General features: G+C 45.1%; 1 protein-coding gene across 1 annotated transcript in view; it reads right to left on the bottom strand.

Moving 5' to 3' along the window:
- The window catches only part of CIB2 (calcium and integrin binding family member 2), a 33,994-nt gene that overhangs the window by 3,896 nt on the left and 13,460 nt on the right, over window positions 1-16,638 (bottom strand). The window contains exons 3-4 of the mRNA XM_036735893.1: window positions 5,055-5,166; window positions 2,952-3,099 (exon numbers count right to left, since the gene is read on the bottom strand). Coding sequence (XP_036591788.1) covers window positions 2,952-3,099; window positions 5,055-5,166 — 260 coding nt within the window. The remainder of the gene's footprint in view (window positions 1-2,951; window positions 3,100-5,054; window positions 5,167-16,638) is intronic.

Below are 16,638 nucleotides of genomic sequence, written 5' to 3'. Positions count from 1 at the left end.
TCTGGTATATAATTCACTAGGTCCCAAAGAAAGACTAGAAATAGGTTCTATTATCTAAGAAAGTACACTCTGGGATGTTTGAAAAAACACTGGCCTGCCTTCCAAAAGACCTCTGTATACTCTACTTCTGGCTCACTTGCTGGATGTAACCTTAGATAAATAATGTTGCCTCACTGGGCTTCAGTTTCCTTTTCTGTAATAATGTAAGGAAGATTGGTGGTAAGCAGGAACATTGGTCCCTTCCAGTTCTAACAGTCCATGAATCCAGATGCCCAGCAACTGGACTGAAAGCTACATTGACTCCTGGCCTTGGAAATAATTCTGGGAAGATATCACTGACCTGCAGCCATATATAGAGTCCTGGATTTAGAGGCAGGAGACTTGGCTTCTAGTCTGGACTCTTTTGTTAGCTGGGCAACCATGAGCAAGTCACTTAGTATCTCTAAGCCTTGCTTTCTCATCTATAAGATGAGTATGGAAATACTTACACTACCTACCTTTCCCTCCCACTTTGTCCTCTCACTTCTGATATTCCATATTCTAAGGTCCCTCCCAGTTCTGACATTACATATTCTCAGGCCCTTCCCAGTTCTGACATTCCATGTTCTCAGGTCCTTCCCAGTTCTGACATTCCATGTTCTCAGGTCCTTCCCAGTTCTGACATTCCATGTTCTAAGGTCCTTCCCAAAGCTGACATTCCATGTTCTAAGATCCATCCCACCTCTAATATTTCATATTTAAGGACCTTCACATCTCTGACATTCCAAGATCTAAGGTCCCTCTGAGATCTGATGTTCTCTGTTCTATGATCCCTCCCACCTCCAACATTCTCTATTCTAAGGTCCCTCCCACTTCTGACAGACTGCTACTCTCCCCAGTGATTTCTCCGACCTCATAAGAATTTGGGACACATGTCATCCTCTAGTGGGCAGGCTGATGGGACTGGGTTGGGTCATAGGACTTCAGAAATATTATATCTTGGCTATGGCAGAGGACAAGGTCACAAAATGAGCATCTAACTCCTTGGCCTCTTAGTGTTACCAGCTACAAGTCTGACAAGTGCCAGAATGCTCTCCCTCCTCTCTGCCTCAGAGTCCTCCCTTTCTTTCAAAGTTCATCTCAAGTGAGTACCTCCACCTTGTCTTTGTTTCTTGAGGACGCGGACTCTTGGGATTTTGTCTTTATAGCCTCAGCGTTTCAGTGGTACCAGGCACACTGCAGGTATTTAATAAATGTTTGAGGACTGGATGTTTGGTTCTGTTTAATTGATTAACAGAAACTGGATCTTCTATCACAAGAGCCTTAGTGACAGGAGGGACTTTAAATGTCCTCTAGGCCCACCAGAAGAAATCCCCACCTCCAGCATCCCTAATAAGAGATCTTTCAGGGTCCAACTGGGGATTTCCTAAGGCTGCCCATTTCTCTTTGCATCAGCTCTTGTTAGCAGGAAGTTGCTCGTGACATTAAGCTGAAATCTATAACTTTCAACCACTGTTCCTACCTCAGATCTAGAATCACTGTTGCCCTCTTCTCTTCTTGGGCTGGCCCCATATATCATGCCCCTATGCTAGATATCTCAGCCTTCTACCTCAGTGAGAAAATTGAGACCCTTTGCTCCCTTTTCTTAACTTCTCAGATTTCTGAGCATCACCCCCAACTCTGTCTCCTCTTCCTCTGTGGTCACGGAACAGATTCTCCTCCTCACTGAGGCTTACCTTCCACCAATGCCATAGATCGAATTTTTGCTGGCTTCCCTCAGCTGACTCCCTCAGCTGAAATCTCCACCACTACTGAAATCTGTCCCTCTAAGGTCACCAGTAACCTCCAAATGGCCAAATTAAATGGTCTTCAGTTCCCACCCTCCTTGACATCATTACCACAATGGTGGCTATTCTCCTTCCTGGTATCTCCTCCTTTGATGTTATAGATGCCATACTCTCCTGGTTCTCAAATTGTTCCTTCTCTAATTCACTGGCTCTGTATCATTTCCTTTGCCCCTTTAATGTGAGTGTTCCTCAAAATACTATGATTATTATTGTTATTATTAACATTTGGTCAGCCTGGGACAATTTCTCCCCTCTGGACCCATTTCCTCATCTAAATAAGGAAAAATGAGGGTTTGTCTTTAACCCTCTCCTTTCCTCTCTCCAGATTCCCTCTCCTCCTTGACTGTATCATTCGTCCCTCAACTTTAATTACTACGGCTATATAATGTCCACGTGTATATATTCAGCCCACATAGTTGCTATCCCCATAAATCAATCATTTATTAAGTATTCATTATGTGCCAGAAACTATGGCACCCCATTTGAGGTTTTCTTAGCAAAGATACCAGAGTAGTTTGCCCTTTCCTTCTCTAGCTCATTTTATAGATGAAGAAACTGAGGCAAGTTGGGTTGAGTGACTTGCCCAGGGCCACATAGCTAGTTAAGTGTCTGAGGCAGAATTTGAACCTGGGTTTTCCTGATTCCTATTCTAAGGCCAACCCTTTATTCATGATACCGTGTTGTCTCTCACTTACATTAAGTACTTAATAACAGTTTGTTAAATTGAATCTTCCATGAGCATAAGGGAGAAAAGGGCCCCAAACAGGGAAGCAGACTGCTCAAACCTTCCAAATATTTTTCTTCCTATTCCCTGGCCTGGCCCCTTCCTCTCAAAGAAGGCACTTGCATGTCCCCAGCAAAATCAGTGGCAGCCATGATCACAATTAGCTGGTGGGGTCAGGCGGTGAGGAGTGTAAAGACATGTGAGGCCAGCGATCAATCCGAGTTGAGTATCCATCCTGCCTCCAGACAGCATTAGGAGGATCTTTGGGTATGTCCTTTCTAGCCCAGAAGGCTTAGCACAGGCAACTCCAAGGCAAGGCCCTCAGTGAGGACCTGCTCCCTCAACACACTGGGTTCCAGGCTGCCTTTGATGCTGGTGATGGTGAGCTGGGCACTACTTACCATAGATCTTAAAGGCATAGCTCGCTTTGAGTTCCCTGGGCGCTGACTCACAGAGGACTGAGAACATGTCCACAAAGTCATTAAAGGTGAGATTCCCCTCACCATCCTCAGAGAAAGATGCCACAATTCTTTCCTTGAAGGGATTCTCCTGAGAAAATAAGAAAGCATGGTTAGGAACACCCACACTCAGAGCTTACCACCCCTCCCTTTCTCTCTCTCCCTCTCTCCCTCTCTCTCCCTCTCTCTCTCCTTCTCTCTCTCTCTCTCTCTCTCTCTTCCCTCCTCTACCACCGAAAATATATTTCTTTTGCTTGCCATGTCTGTGTAGTGGTCTTTCTATCTCTTGGTTCTTTGTGTACATGTATTTGTGTGTACAAGTATGTGTACAAATACATATAGATATCGAGAAGGCAAGGTGGTATAGTCTAGGACAGAGTTGGCCTTAGAATCAGAAAGACATGGGCTCAAATACTATTGGCTGTGTGACCCTGGACAAGTCATTTAGCCTTAGACCTGTGCAGATGGAGATGTGCTTAGAAAGAAGGAGCTCCTAACCAGGAGACCCTTGGATGGATGAAATTACAGGTCTGGTTAAAAAGAAGTATATAAATATATAAAAATACATATAAATATATTTTAATATATTTATTTAATTTACTATATTTACTATATTTATATTTAAAATATTTAAAAGTATATAAACATAAAGTCACATGTACATGCATATAAGTATGATATACACATGTGTGTGTATACATGCACGTGCATATACTATAGACAGACGAGTCGTTGGCTGTTGTCCTTTGTGCTCAGAGAGGACCACAATGACATCGCTACATTGGGGTCAAGGTACAGGGTGTTGGTCTGTGGTTGAGCAGGCTCTACCACAGGTCAGGCACAGAAAGTCCATGTGAACATTTAGAGTGAGGGTGTCTCTAAATTTGCACATCTCACGTTTCTTTTGAGCTACTGCAATTCTGCTTTGCTCTTATGTAATATATGTTTATATATAAAGCTCTGGTTGTTAGGGAAGCTCCTTTTTTCTGCCTGTCACCTGCCTCCCTAGCAGGAAAAGCCCTAGACTGAAAGGCAGAAAACTGGGATTCTAGTCTTGGCTTGGCCACCGTCTAGCTACGGGGCCTCAGATAGATGACGCTGCCCCCCTGGCCTCAGCCTCCCCATGTACTCTGGGCTCGGACCACCTCCTCCCCCAGCTCTTTGCTCACTGCCTTCCGAGACACTCCCCACTTCCTACCTTGTATTATGCTTATCTGGCTGACACATGTGCAAGTAGGTCTCTTTTCATTAGGATCCCAAGATCATAGGCTGGAAGGGAACTTTACAGAGGAGGACACAATGTCTCACAGGAGTTAAGTGACTTGCCTGGGGTCCCACATCTAGTTAGTGGCAGAGTCACAATTTGAACCCAGATCCTTTGGCACCTTCTACCTCACCGACGGAAGTTTTCAGTTCACATAAGGAAGACCTTCCTAACAATTCTATCCCTTAGTATATCTATATCAGTATATGTCACCTCCCCTAGTGGATGATAAAGGAAGAAACACAAAGAGAAGCAGGAGGCAGGAGGGAGAGGAGAGGCCCAAATCAATTCAACAAAACATTTATTAAGTACCTCCTGTGTGCAAAGCACTGCACTGGGTGCCTGAGATACAAAGACAAAAATGAACCAGACATCACCCAACTTAGTGGTGGTAATGTACAACATATTTATAACATAAATTATGTATAATGTGTAGCATATATAAATGTATAACATATTTTTAAGTGTAACAGAATGAATACTGAGGGAGGAGACATGGTGTTCATGGAAGCTCCACAGCACCTAAACTGAGTAGTGAAGGAAGACGAGGATTGTAAGAAGCACTTGCAAAGGGGTTGGTCAAATGCACAGAAGTAGGAAATGGAATACTGTGTTCAAGGAATGGCCAGTCGTCCAATCGGGCTGGAACTCAGTCTTCATGTGAAAAAATAAGACAAAGCAATGAGACAGCACCATGGCTCTACAGCCCCTCCTGGTGGGCTAACCTGGGAGAGCCCAAAGGTTTTCTTTATGCCCTCACCCGAAGGAGTCCTTAAGAGTACCTTGAACTCCGGCATCTGTATGATGACCGACATGGGCACGGTGACGATAGGGTTCTTTCGGTAGTCCATGGGCACAATGTTGGGTGCTAGCTCGTAGTACCGGGCGTGCAACCTACAAAGCAACCAGAAGATGGTGGCCTCAAATGATGAGTCTCAGGTCCCATCACACACTTAAGGGCTGACTTCAGAGAGATCCCTAGAGCAAACATGGCACCCAAAGTCATTGTCTTAAGAGCCAGCCCCCTCATTCTACATGGGAACATAGGAGGCTCTGTGATTTTTACAGTATAGGAAAATTCAGATTAGAGGATCACAGATCTCAAACATGAAGGGACCTCAGAGTCATCTGGTCCAATCTCTTCATTTTACAGATGAGGAAGCAGAAGCCCCAAGAATTACTTGCCCCAGGTCACTCAGGTGGTGAGCATCAGAGGTGGGATTCGAACCCATGCTCTCCAATTTCAAAGCCAGTCCTCTTACTTCATAGTTAGATAAAGAGTTGTCTTAGAGAAGGGGTTCTTAACCTGGGGTCCACAGACCCCTGGGGATAGATTTCACAGGGTCCATGCACTTGTATGGGGGAAAATTACAGCTTTATTTTCAGTAATCTAATTGAAATTTAGTATTTCCTTCCATTATGAATGTAGGCAAAACATATGACTCTAAGGAGTCCATAGGCTTCATGAGACTGCTAAGGGGGTCCATGACCCAAAAATGCGAAGAACCCTTGTCTTAGAGGTTGAGTCGTAGATAGAGTTAAAAGGGACCTCAGACACCCTCTAATCCAACCTTCTCATTTTACAAACAAGAAAACCAAGGTCATATGGATAGGAAAGGTCAGAGGTGGAATTCGAATCCAGGTCTTCTCGACTCTAGATCTAGGTCTCTATTCACTACAGTATCCTTCATCCAACTTGGCCTCCTTTTCCCAAGGCTAGCCAAAGGCAGGTTGGAAAGTGGAGGATTTGGAGTTGGAAGGAACCTTGGAGATAATTTAATCCAATCCTCTCATTTTACAAAGGAGGCCACTGAACCCAGAGAGAGGTTTTAAGTGAGTCCCTAGTGAGAACCTCCTAGGAGAAAACAGGACATGTGCCTAGGGAGGGAATGGGGACTCTAACCTCTTGGCCATGTCTTAGGAGAGAAGGCACTGCAGCTGTCTGACATGTTGTAGGTACTTGTGGAAGAAGCCCATGGTCCTGCCCTCCAGGGGCAGCCTGGTTTGCTTCGGGGAGAAAATTCTACTTCCGAGGGTATTTCTTTTTTATCTTGTCCATGGGAAAGAAAAGAGGGGTTCCTTTGTTGCATCTGACCCCTAGTGAAAGCAGAAGACCCAGCCTTCATGGAAGCTAGACTCTCAGAGTACAGGGAGCCCCAACATTTAAGTTATAGGGTATCCGAATTATGGGGAGAGAAGAAGACAGAGACCCCTTAAGCACCCGGAAGTTTTAGCATCAAAAGGGCAGACCCAGTATTCATGTAGACAAGTTGGGGTGGGGGGGCAGGGGAGAGGATAAATAGAGGGTGGGACAACTTAAGTAATGCAGAAGGACAGACGAAGAGAGACAGAGAGAAGACTCCCTGACTACCATGTAGAACCAACATCACAGGGCCAAAGTGCCTGTCTTGTGTAAACAGAGAAAGACGATGGAGACAGAGGAGAGGGATGGAGGGCTTCAGCTCTTAGTACCAGTAAGTTAAGAATAAGGACTCAGCACCCTGGAGATATAGAGAGAAAGGAGGAAAGGGGGAGGAGAGAGAGAGAGAGAGAGAGAGAGAGAGAGAGAGAGAGAGAGAGAGAGAGAGAAGAGAGAAGAGAGATGGGAGACAGACAGATAGAGACAGAGACAGAGATGGAGAGAGAGACAGAGATAGAGAGACAGAGAGATGAGAAGGAGAGAGAGGAGGGAAGGAAGGGGAGAGAGAGAGGAGGGAAGCAAAGAAGGAAGGAGAAGAGAAGAGAAGAGAGAGAAGGGAGAGAGGGAAGGAGAGTAGGGAGAGAAAGAAGCTATATATTTAGTTTCTGCTTCAGCAGCTTGGTCACTGGGAATGTGAAACTGAACTCTGAATAGTGAAGACTGTGGGCCCAAGGGCTGAGCCATTTCCTTGGTATGTGCTGAGGCAGCAGCTCCTGGGCCACCAGGGATTATGAGAGGACAGTTAACAGGGACTGAGAGAAGGATGCTGAGAGATGACTGATCCATTTCAGCCACCAACTGTAGGTCCATTTTCTGGTTTCTACCATATGTCCCCACCTTCCCCAAATTCTGCTCATCCTTCAAAGTCCTGATCACTTCCTACTTTCCTTCCTGAACTTTCTCTAATGACCCCAAACCCCGCTGGGATCTCTTCCTGGCCAAAGGTGTCCATAACACTCTGGAGACAGCCCAGCCCAGAGAGGCCTGACATTGGAGTCTGTGTCCAAATTCTCGCTTCACCCCTCACTCTCAGTGTGACTGTGGGCCAGCCACTGCAGCCCTGGGCCATGGTGTCTGCATCTAAAAAGTGAGGAGGCTGGACCAGAGCATCTCCAAGAGCCCTTTCTGCTTTCATTCCTCAAATCCTCAGTCTGTCCATCGAACCCAGAATCCTATAGCATGCAGCCTTTGGCCCATGTGATCATTTCACGAGCTCAGCACCAGTAAATGGGCCTAGCACTGTTGGATGCTGTAGGACACACATCCGAGGTTTGGGCCCAAGGGTCTCCAGTCCAGTTGGGGAAGCAAGACACACATAGATGGGCCAGGACAGTGGCAATTCAGCTCAATGTCCCCTGTTGGACAGCTCTAATTGTCAGATGGTCTTCCTTCTTTCTATCAAGCCAAAATCCATCTCTCAGTAATTCAAGGGAATTCTTTTGTATTTTCCCCCACGTGTGGGTTGCACTAGGTGGCCACTGACATCGGGTGGAGCTTCTGTGACCGTAGTGGCTCTCGTCCCCCAAGGTCTGCCCTGGGCAGCCACACACTCTATTCCCTCCTCCAAAACAATCCAGTGATCATGTCCACCCCAAATCTTCCTCTTGCCAAACAAACCATCTCTAGCTCTTTCATCACCTCTTGGGGAACAGCAAGGGCGGCCTGGAAGGGATAAATAGGTAGCTAGGTGGTAGAAGATAGAGTGCTAGGCCTGGAATCAGAAAGACCGGAGTTCAAATCCAGCCTCAGACACTCAGTATGTGTGTGAGACTTGCTAGTGTGACCCTGGGAGAGTCCCTTAAGCTCTGTCTGCCTCAGTTTCCCCAACTGTAAAATGAGAATAATGATAGCACCTACCTCTCGGGGTTGTTATGAGGATCAAATAAGATAACTGTAAACCCCTTAACACAGTGCCTGGAACACAGGGGCACTATTCCCCTCCCTAAAGAAATATACTTGTAACCCTTAACCTGGGGTGGTATATGTATTTATTTCATTATGGTAATGATTTGTATAGGACCTGTGACCTAGGCAGAAGTATAGTGACAAGAGGACCTGAGTTCAAATCCTGCCTCAGATTTCTACTACCTGTGTGACCTTGGGCAAATCACTTAACCCTCTGGACCTCAGTTTTCTCAAATATAAAAAAATGGTTACCCTCCATGGCCTCTAAGATCCCAGATAGCTTTAAACGTATGACCCTCTTAGCCTATGGTCTCATCAGTATAGGGAGCTGCCAATGAGGAAAACTCCTTCACAGAGATGCTTTAGAGGCAGCCAAACAGAGCCAATTGTTAAATTTTCAGTGTGGGCATTTACACTTTGGAAACTGGCAAGTGTTACAAATCAGGACTTGACTTAACCGTGTTTTGTTGATTATCCAGTCTTAAGATAATGATGCAGAAAATATTAGTGATGCAGATTAAACCTAAAAGCCCATCCTGCCTTTTCAGAGAGCTGGTTGTTAAATATTTACTAGCACGCCCCTGCCCCTCCATCAAGTCTAAGATAGCATCAACAGCCCTCTTGACTTCTGTCTTGCCACTGGACTCTCTGGAGGAGAGAATGAAGCTGATGACTTTGCACTTTGATGACTGCCTCACTTAAATCCATTTCATGCACAAGTCAAGACATCCCCCTTGTGATAGCATTGGTCCCCTTCGAAAAAGAAGGACCACCACCACCACCACATTCCAATCCATTGGCACTTTTTGATACGAGTGTATTGAGATACTTTTCTCTTCTTTTTGTCCTCTGCTCACACAAGTCACTGCCCAGTAGCAGAAGGAGGAATCTATCCCCATCCCCAATTCCTCCAACCTGAGAAATGGTTCTGGCTTCAATGACCCAGTCTAGAACCAGGGAGGAGGGGTGAGGAGCTGGCTGGTCCCCCTGGAGGGTTTCTGCCAATAGCTCGCTGTCCACTGGAGAGGCTGCCTGTCTCATCTCACCCCTTCTGCCACCAGCTTTACTGCATTTGGATTGATTTGGGGTTGGGAAAGTCTGGCATTAATGGCCAAATGAGGCAAGGAATCAATCACAGAAGCCCAAAGTTAGAAGGGACCTCACAGATGCTTGACTTAAGATATTACCCAGGGGATCTTAGCCTCTTTTGTGACAGACCCCCTGGGCAGTCTGATGAAGCCTACCACCTCTTTCCAGAATGATGTTTTTAAATTCGAAAAGTGAAATGCATAGGATTCCAAAGGAAAGCAATGACAATGAGATAGTTATTCAAACGTTTAACAAAAGTTCAAGGACCCCCCAGGTTAAAAACCTCCAAAGTAGTCCAACAACCCTACTTTATAGGTGAAGTAATGGAGGACTGGAAAGGAGGAGGAAAGTGCTTAAGGTCACATGGGCATAAGTTGGATCATAGCCTTAGAGCCAGAAGGGAACTCAGACCCCATCTAGTTGAACTCCTTCATTTTACAGGTGAGGAAACTGAGATAAATATCCCTAAAGAAGCAAGTGGCAGGGCCAGGATTTGAATCCAGGTCCTCAGACTTCAAATTCAGCGTTCTTTCCACTGCACCATTTGAAGCCAACTCTTCTGGGTCCAAACCCTTTCCAGTTAAGTGTAAGATGTGATTTATTCCAACCTGACCAGAAATGCCCTTACCCAAGTCCCCAAAAAGTGGTTATCTTGCCCTCTGAGTAAGATATCCCAGCATGGGCAATTAATTCACTGTCTCCTGAGGCAGACCGTCCAGCTGGCAAACAGTTCTAAATTCTAGGACATGTTTTCTTCTATCAAGCTACAATCTGCCTCTGTAACACCTACCCTGTTACTAAGTCTTCCTTTTAGCATTGAGCAGACCTTCCTCAAGATAACCCTTAAAAGGACTGAAGATCATAATCATGTTGTTTCCCCACCCTCACCCTGACCCCAGCCTTTTTTTTCTTTTCCAGACTCAACATCCCAGCTCCTTCAATCAGGCTGCATAAGGCAAGGCATGCCTGTTTTCTCAGCATCCAGGTTACCCTCATCTGGACATGCTCTAGTCTGTGGTCCTCAGAATGGGGGCCAAGACTCCAGTTATGGTCAGACCAAGGCAGAGGACAGAAAGATGTCCTTGTCCCTTGATCTAGGCACTTGCAGCCAATGGTCACATTCAGGTGTTTTAAATTATGTTTACTTTGCCAGTTACTAAAGGTCTCAGTTTGGGGTAGAGCCAAGATGGGGGCTGGAAAGCAGGGACTTGCTTAAGACCTCCCCCAAATCCCTCCAAACACCTGTGAAAAATGGCTCTGAACAAATTCTAGAGCTGTGGAGCCCACAAAATAGCAGAGGGAAGCAGGTCTCCAGCCCAGGACAGCCTGGGAGTGAAGCGCAGCCCAGCATGGGCCACACCAGGCCAGATCAGATGGGGAGTCGGCCAGAGCAGGCCTTAGGGCCATGAATCACTGAGTTGTAGCAGTTAACAGACTTCTCAATCCACAAACACCAAAGACCATGGAGCAGGTTAGTGGGAAAACTGCTGAATCAGGTTAGAAAGCGGTCCGGCCCAGCCCTGGGGGTGGCAGAGATGGTGTGGTAGTGGCCAAGGCAGCAGCAGGAAGCTCCTGCGGCTGCTTCCAGAGCTCCATCTGTGGCTGCTTCTGGAAGTCCCTGGTGCACACGGTGGGAGGAATCAAGCAGCAGATCAGAGGGGGAGTACAAGGAGGACTTTGCTGGTGCAGAGACAGATTCTCTTGCTTTGCCCTGCTTGGATCTGGGTCATGGTCCTGGTTGGCAGTTCTTGGGGGAAGAGGAGCACTGATGTGGCAGAGCTTGCAGTGAAGGTGGAGTAGAAGTAGCTTTGAAAACAGCAGCACAGCCCCTAAGCTCGGGACAAAGCACTCTTTACTCTACAAGCAGTCATACCCTGACAAAAAGCTCAAAGGTCAAGTAGTTGGCTGGGAACATGGCCAGGCAGCGCAAAAGGACTCAGACTCAGACTCAAGAATCTTTTGCCAGTGACAAAGAAGATCAAAACATACAGGCAGAAAAAGTCAACAAAGTCAAAGAGCCTATATCAAAAGCCTCCAAGAAAAATATGAACTGGTCTCAGGCCATGGAAGAGCTCAAAAAGGATTTGGAAAAGCAAATAAGAGAAGTAAAGGAAAAATTGGGAAGAGAAATGAGAGTGATGCAAGAAAACTATGAAAAACAAGTCAGTGACTTGCTAAAGGAGACCCAAAAAAATACTGAAGAAAATAACACCTTAAAAAATAGACTAACTCAAATGGAGCTCCAAATAGAGCTCCAAAAAGCCAATGAGGAGAAGAATGCCTTGAAAGGCAGAATTAGCCAAATGGAAAAGGAGGTCCAAAAGACCACTGAAGAAAATACTACCTTAAAAATTAGATTGGAGCAAGTGGAGGGTAGCGACTTTATGAGAAATCAAGAAATTATAAAACAGAACCAAAGGAATGAAAAAATGGTAGACAACGTGAAATATCTCATTGGAAAAACCACTGACTTGGAGAATAGATCCAGGAGAGATAATTTAAAAATTATTGGACTACCTGAAAGCCATGATTATAAAAAGAGCCTAGATATCATCTTTCAAGAAATTATCAAGGAAGACTGCCCTGATATTCTAGAACTAGAGGGTAAAATAGAAATTGAAAGAATCCACCAATCACTTCTTGAAAAAGATCCCCAAAAGTAAACTCCTAGGAATATTATAAGCAAATTCCAGAGTTCCCAGGTCAAGGAGAAAATACTGCAAGCAGTCAGAAAGAAACAATGTGAGTATTGTGGAAACACAATCAGGATAACACAAGATCTAGCAGCTTCTACATTAAGGGATCGAAGGGCTTGGAATATGATATTCTGGAGGTCAAAGGAGCTAGGATTAAAACCAAGAATCACCTACCCAGGAAAACTGAGCATAATGCTCCAATATTTCAATAAAATAGAGGATTTTCAAGCTTTCTCAATGAAAAGACCAGAGCTGAATAGAAAATTTGATTTTCAAATACAAGAATCAAGAGAAGCATGAAAAGGTAAACAAGAAGAGAAAACATAAGGGACTTACTAAAGTTGAACTGTTTTGTTCACATTCCTACAAGGAAAGATGATGTTTGCAATTCATGAGACCTTTCTCAGTATTAGGGTAGTTGAAGGGAATATACATACATATAGACAGAGGCCACAGGGTGAGTTGAATATGAAGGGATGATATCTAAAAAATTAAATTAGGGGGTTAGAGAAGAATATATTGAGAGAGGGAGAAAAGGAGAGATTGAATGGAATAAACTATCTCACATAAAAGTGGCAAGAAAAAGCAGTTCTGTTGGAAGGAAAGAGGGGGCAGGTGAGGGGGAATGAGTAAATCTTGCTCTCATCGGATTTGACTTGAGGAGGGAATAACATACACACTCAATTGGGTATCTTACCCCACAGGAAAGCAGGGGGAAGGGGATAAGAAAGGGGGAATGATAGAAGGGAGGGCAGATGGGGGAGGAGGTGATCAAAAGCAAATACTTTTGAAAAGGGACAGAGTCAAGGGAGAAAACTGAATAAAGAGGGACAGGATAGGATGGAGGGAAATATAGTTAGTCCTTCACAACATGATTATTGTGGAAGTGTTTTGCATATTGATACATGTGTGGCCTATGTTGAATTGCTTGCCTTCTTAGAGAGGGTGGGTGGGGAGGGAATAGGGGAGAGAATTTGGAACTCAAAGTTCTAAAATAAGATGTTCAAAAAAAAGTTGTTTTTGCATGCAACTGGGAAATAAGATATACAGGCAAACTGTCTTGCCTTACAAGAAAGTAAGGGGAAAGGGGACTGGGGGCGGGGGGGGGGGGGTGAGGTAACAGAAGAGAGGGCTGACTGGGGAAGGGAGCAATCAGAATATATGCCATCTTGGAGTGGGGGGGGGGGGAGGGTAGAAATGGGGAGAAAATTTGTAACTCAAAATCTTGTGGAAATCAATGTTGAAAACTAAAAATATTAAATAATAAAATATGAAGAATCACTAAAGGTCTCAGTTCTTCTCCCTGTAGCCCCCCAACTCTTATCTAGCCATATCTCTGAATACCCTCTTGAAGGTAGGTTCTGTAGGTATCATAACCCCCCCAGTTTTTTGTCCACCCCTCCAAAAAAAACCCTGTGATTTCATCAGTTTGGGGGATGTCCCTCTACTGATGCCAACAGCCAACTTATCTGTGACTCAAGAGGGGCCTGCGACACAGAGAGTGTGAGTGATTTGTCCATGGCACCACAGCTGCTTAAATAAGTACCTATTGACTGATTGATTCCTGACTCCAGGATTAGCCCTCTATTTACTATGCCATACCATCTTTCACTCCCATTTTAAAGGCTTAGAGAGCTGATATGATCTAGCCAGTCACACAGCTAGTAAGTGGTGGTGCCCAGATTTGAATCCAGGCCTTCTTTCTCCCAGTTTCTGTACCAGCATGCCGCTTTCTTTGCAGCTGTTATTTTAGGGAAGGGGAGGAAGGAAGAGGGACGAGAGCTTGCCCTTTACCAAGGCAGACTGGCACCTTCTCTGAACCTTGGCATCTTAGAGCATTGCGTGGAATACTGAGAGGCTGGCTCATTTAGGGTCACCCAGTCGGCCTTGAACTTGGATCTTCCTGGCTCTTTATACACTGTCCCACAATGTTGTAACTATTTTTGTTATTTTCCCTGCACTTGGATAGGACCTATCTGACTATCTGCCCACAAGCTGTCTAATTACAAAAGGATCAGTTTTTGCACATGGGCCTTGACCAAGTACACGTATGTACACAGGCATGTCTATGTACAAACACACACCCACTACCCTGGAAGTGAATCAGCTGATCCATTTTTCAGGTGTGTCTACTAAAGCCCCAACCAAAATGTTCCAGGCTTCCTTCCTCAAACACCTGAGAACATTTTTAGTGAAACAGACACACCATTAACAAGGCCTGCTATCTCCTACGTTCCAGCTGTGGCTGATGTCTCTGGAGGGTTCCTCAGACCATCGAGCCCAGGCCCCTTCAACAGAGGTCTCCAATTCATCAATTGGCTTGCCTTCCTTCAAAGGTGGCCATCTTCAAAGTTAAGTGGGCCCAAACACCTGCTCTTCCCTGTCTGAGGCCCCTGCCAAATCTTCCTCCTCGTTTTGATGAAGGATAAAAGCAGACCAGCTGGCTGGGCAGATCAAACTTATTGCTGGAATGAAGACATGTCTGCTGAGAAATTTAATAGGTTGAACATATAGCAGCCCTGGAGAGCTGGCAGGGCCTATTTCCCCCATCAGTGGGGTCTGATTTGGTCATACACCCCCAATCTGGGTGAGAGGAATCATTATCAGTTCTGGAACACATGAGATGCTTCAGCCAAAGTATTTCTAAAACAGAAATCTGATAATACCAACCTCCCCTCCCTGCGTCCAATCTTCAGTGACAATTGCTTCTACAATAAAATAAAAAATTCTCTCCTTAGCATTTAAAGTTCTCCATGATCTAGTACCCACCTATTTTCCTAATCTTATTTCATATGATCTCCCTTTATGCCCTCTCCCTTCCAACCAAAATGGTCTCCTAGCTGTGGCCCATACATGCCAGATCTCCCATCCCCAAGCCTTTTTGCCAGTGATCCCCACTTCTTGGAAAGCATCTCTCTTCATTTCCTCCTTAGAATCCCCAGCCTCCTCCACAGCACAGCTCAGGTACCACCCACTGTAGGAACACAAGGTGTTTTCCCAAATTCCAAGTTATTAGCACTCTCTATCTCTTAAAATTCCTTTGTACACTGTATTTACTTCCCCATGTACCTGTTGTGTCCCTCCCCCCACCTGGAGAGAATCCAAGCATCTTGTGGGCCGGGATTGTTTCACTTTTTCTCTTTGTAGCCTCAGGGTTTGGCACAGTGCTTGGCACAAAACAGGTAATGTTTGGTGAATCCAAGGGAATTATTTCCTCTGATTCTACCAATTTCACATTCCCAATCCTCCAAGCCCACATTCAGCAGAGATCTTTCTTTCCTTCCTTCCTTCCTTCCTCCCTCCCTCCCTTCTTTTTCTTTCTTTCTTTCTTTCTTTCTTTCTTTCTTTCTTTCTTTCTTTCTTTCTTTCTTTCTTTCTTTTATCTAGACCTAAGATTTCATCACTTTGAGAAACTCCCTCTACAAGTGCAGGCTGGTACCTTCTCCAAAACATATAGCCTTACAGCTTGCCTTGTGTACTAAGAGATTAAGTGACTTTCCCAGGGTCATACAGCTGGTATGTCAGAGGCAGGACATGAATCTGGGCCTTTGTGACTTGTGCCAACCTTCTGGTTGCTACATCATGCTGCCTTCTTCAAATTCAACAAAGACTGATTTTTTTTTTAAGTAGCAACATTGAAATACAGTCGCTTCTCTACCGACTAAAAGGGTCCTCTCTTCAACAGCTACAGAAACAATATGTATTAAGCACCTACTCTGTCACTGTATCCCCAGAGACAAAAACCTAACAGTCCCTGCACTCAAGGGGCGAATGTTCTATTGGACTGAGCTACAGAGCACAGAACCGCTTGGCAGATGACCAGTTCTAAGTCCCAGCCAGCTAGGGCTCCCTCACAAGCTGCTGTCTGACTACACAGTATCTAACCATAACAACCATAACAGCTAACATTTATAGAGCGCTCACTATGTACCGGGCACTGTGTTTTACAAATATCATCTCATCTGACCCTCACAACCCTGGGAGGTGGGTACTATTATTATCCCCATTTCACAGGTGAGGAAACTGAGACAGGCAAGTTAACTGACCTGTCCAGAGTCACATAGCTAATAAGTGTCTGAGGCCGGATATGAACTCAAGCCTTCCTGACTCTGGGCCAAGCACTCCATCCATGCCAGAAAAGAATGTCCCAAGTTATGAACCTTGCTTAACCATGGAAGGCGGTCTCAAGGACAGCCGATGATGCTCACGGAGCCCCTCTCCTCCATCACATATATCCCATACCACTTCACAGACGAGCCAACTCATCCTAGCAGTTTGACCATTTCATATGAGCCCTTGAAATATGATAAAGGGCTTTTCCTGCCTTCAGGGAAAAAGCTTGGCAGCCCTAAGATAGAAAGTCTCAACAGCCAAGAATTTCAAAGAGACAGGAGATGTAGAGGACCAGATCTAATATTGTTAATGTTGCTGTTGCTCAGTCACATCCAGCTCTTTGTCACCCCATTTGGGGCTTTC

The sequence above is a fragment of the Trichosurus vulpecula genome, chromosome 8, assembly GCF_011100635.1.
Source record: "Trichosurus vulpecula isolate mTriVul1 chromosome 8, mTriVul1.pri, whole genome shotgun sequence".
In the NCBI taxonomy this organism is placed as follows: domain Eukaryota; kingdom Metazoa; phylum Chordata; class Mammalia; order Diprotodontia; family Phalangeridae; genus Trichosurus; species Trichosurus vulpecula.
Note: the sequence above shows the minus strand (reverse complement) of the source record. Positions and strands in the feature narration are given on the sequence as shown.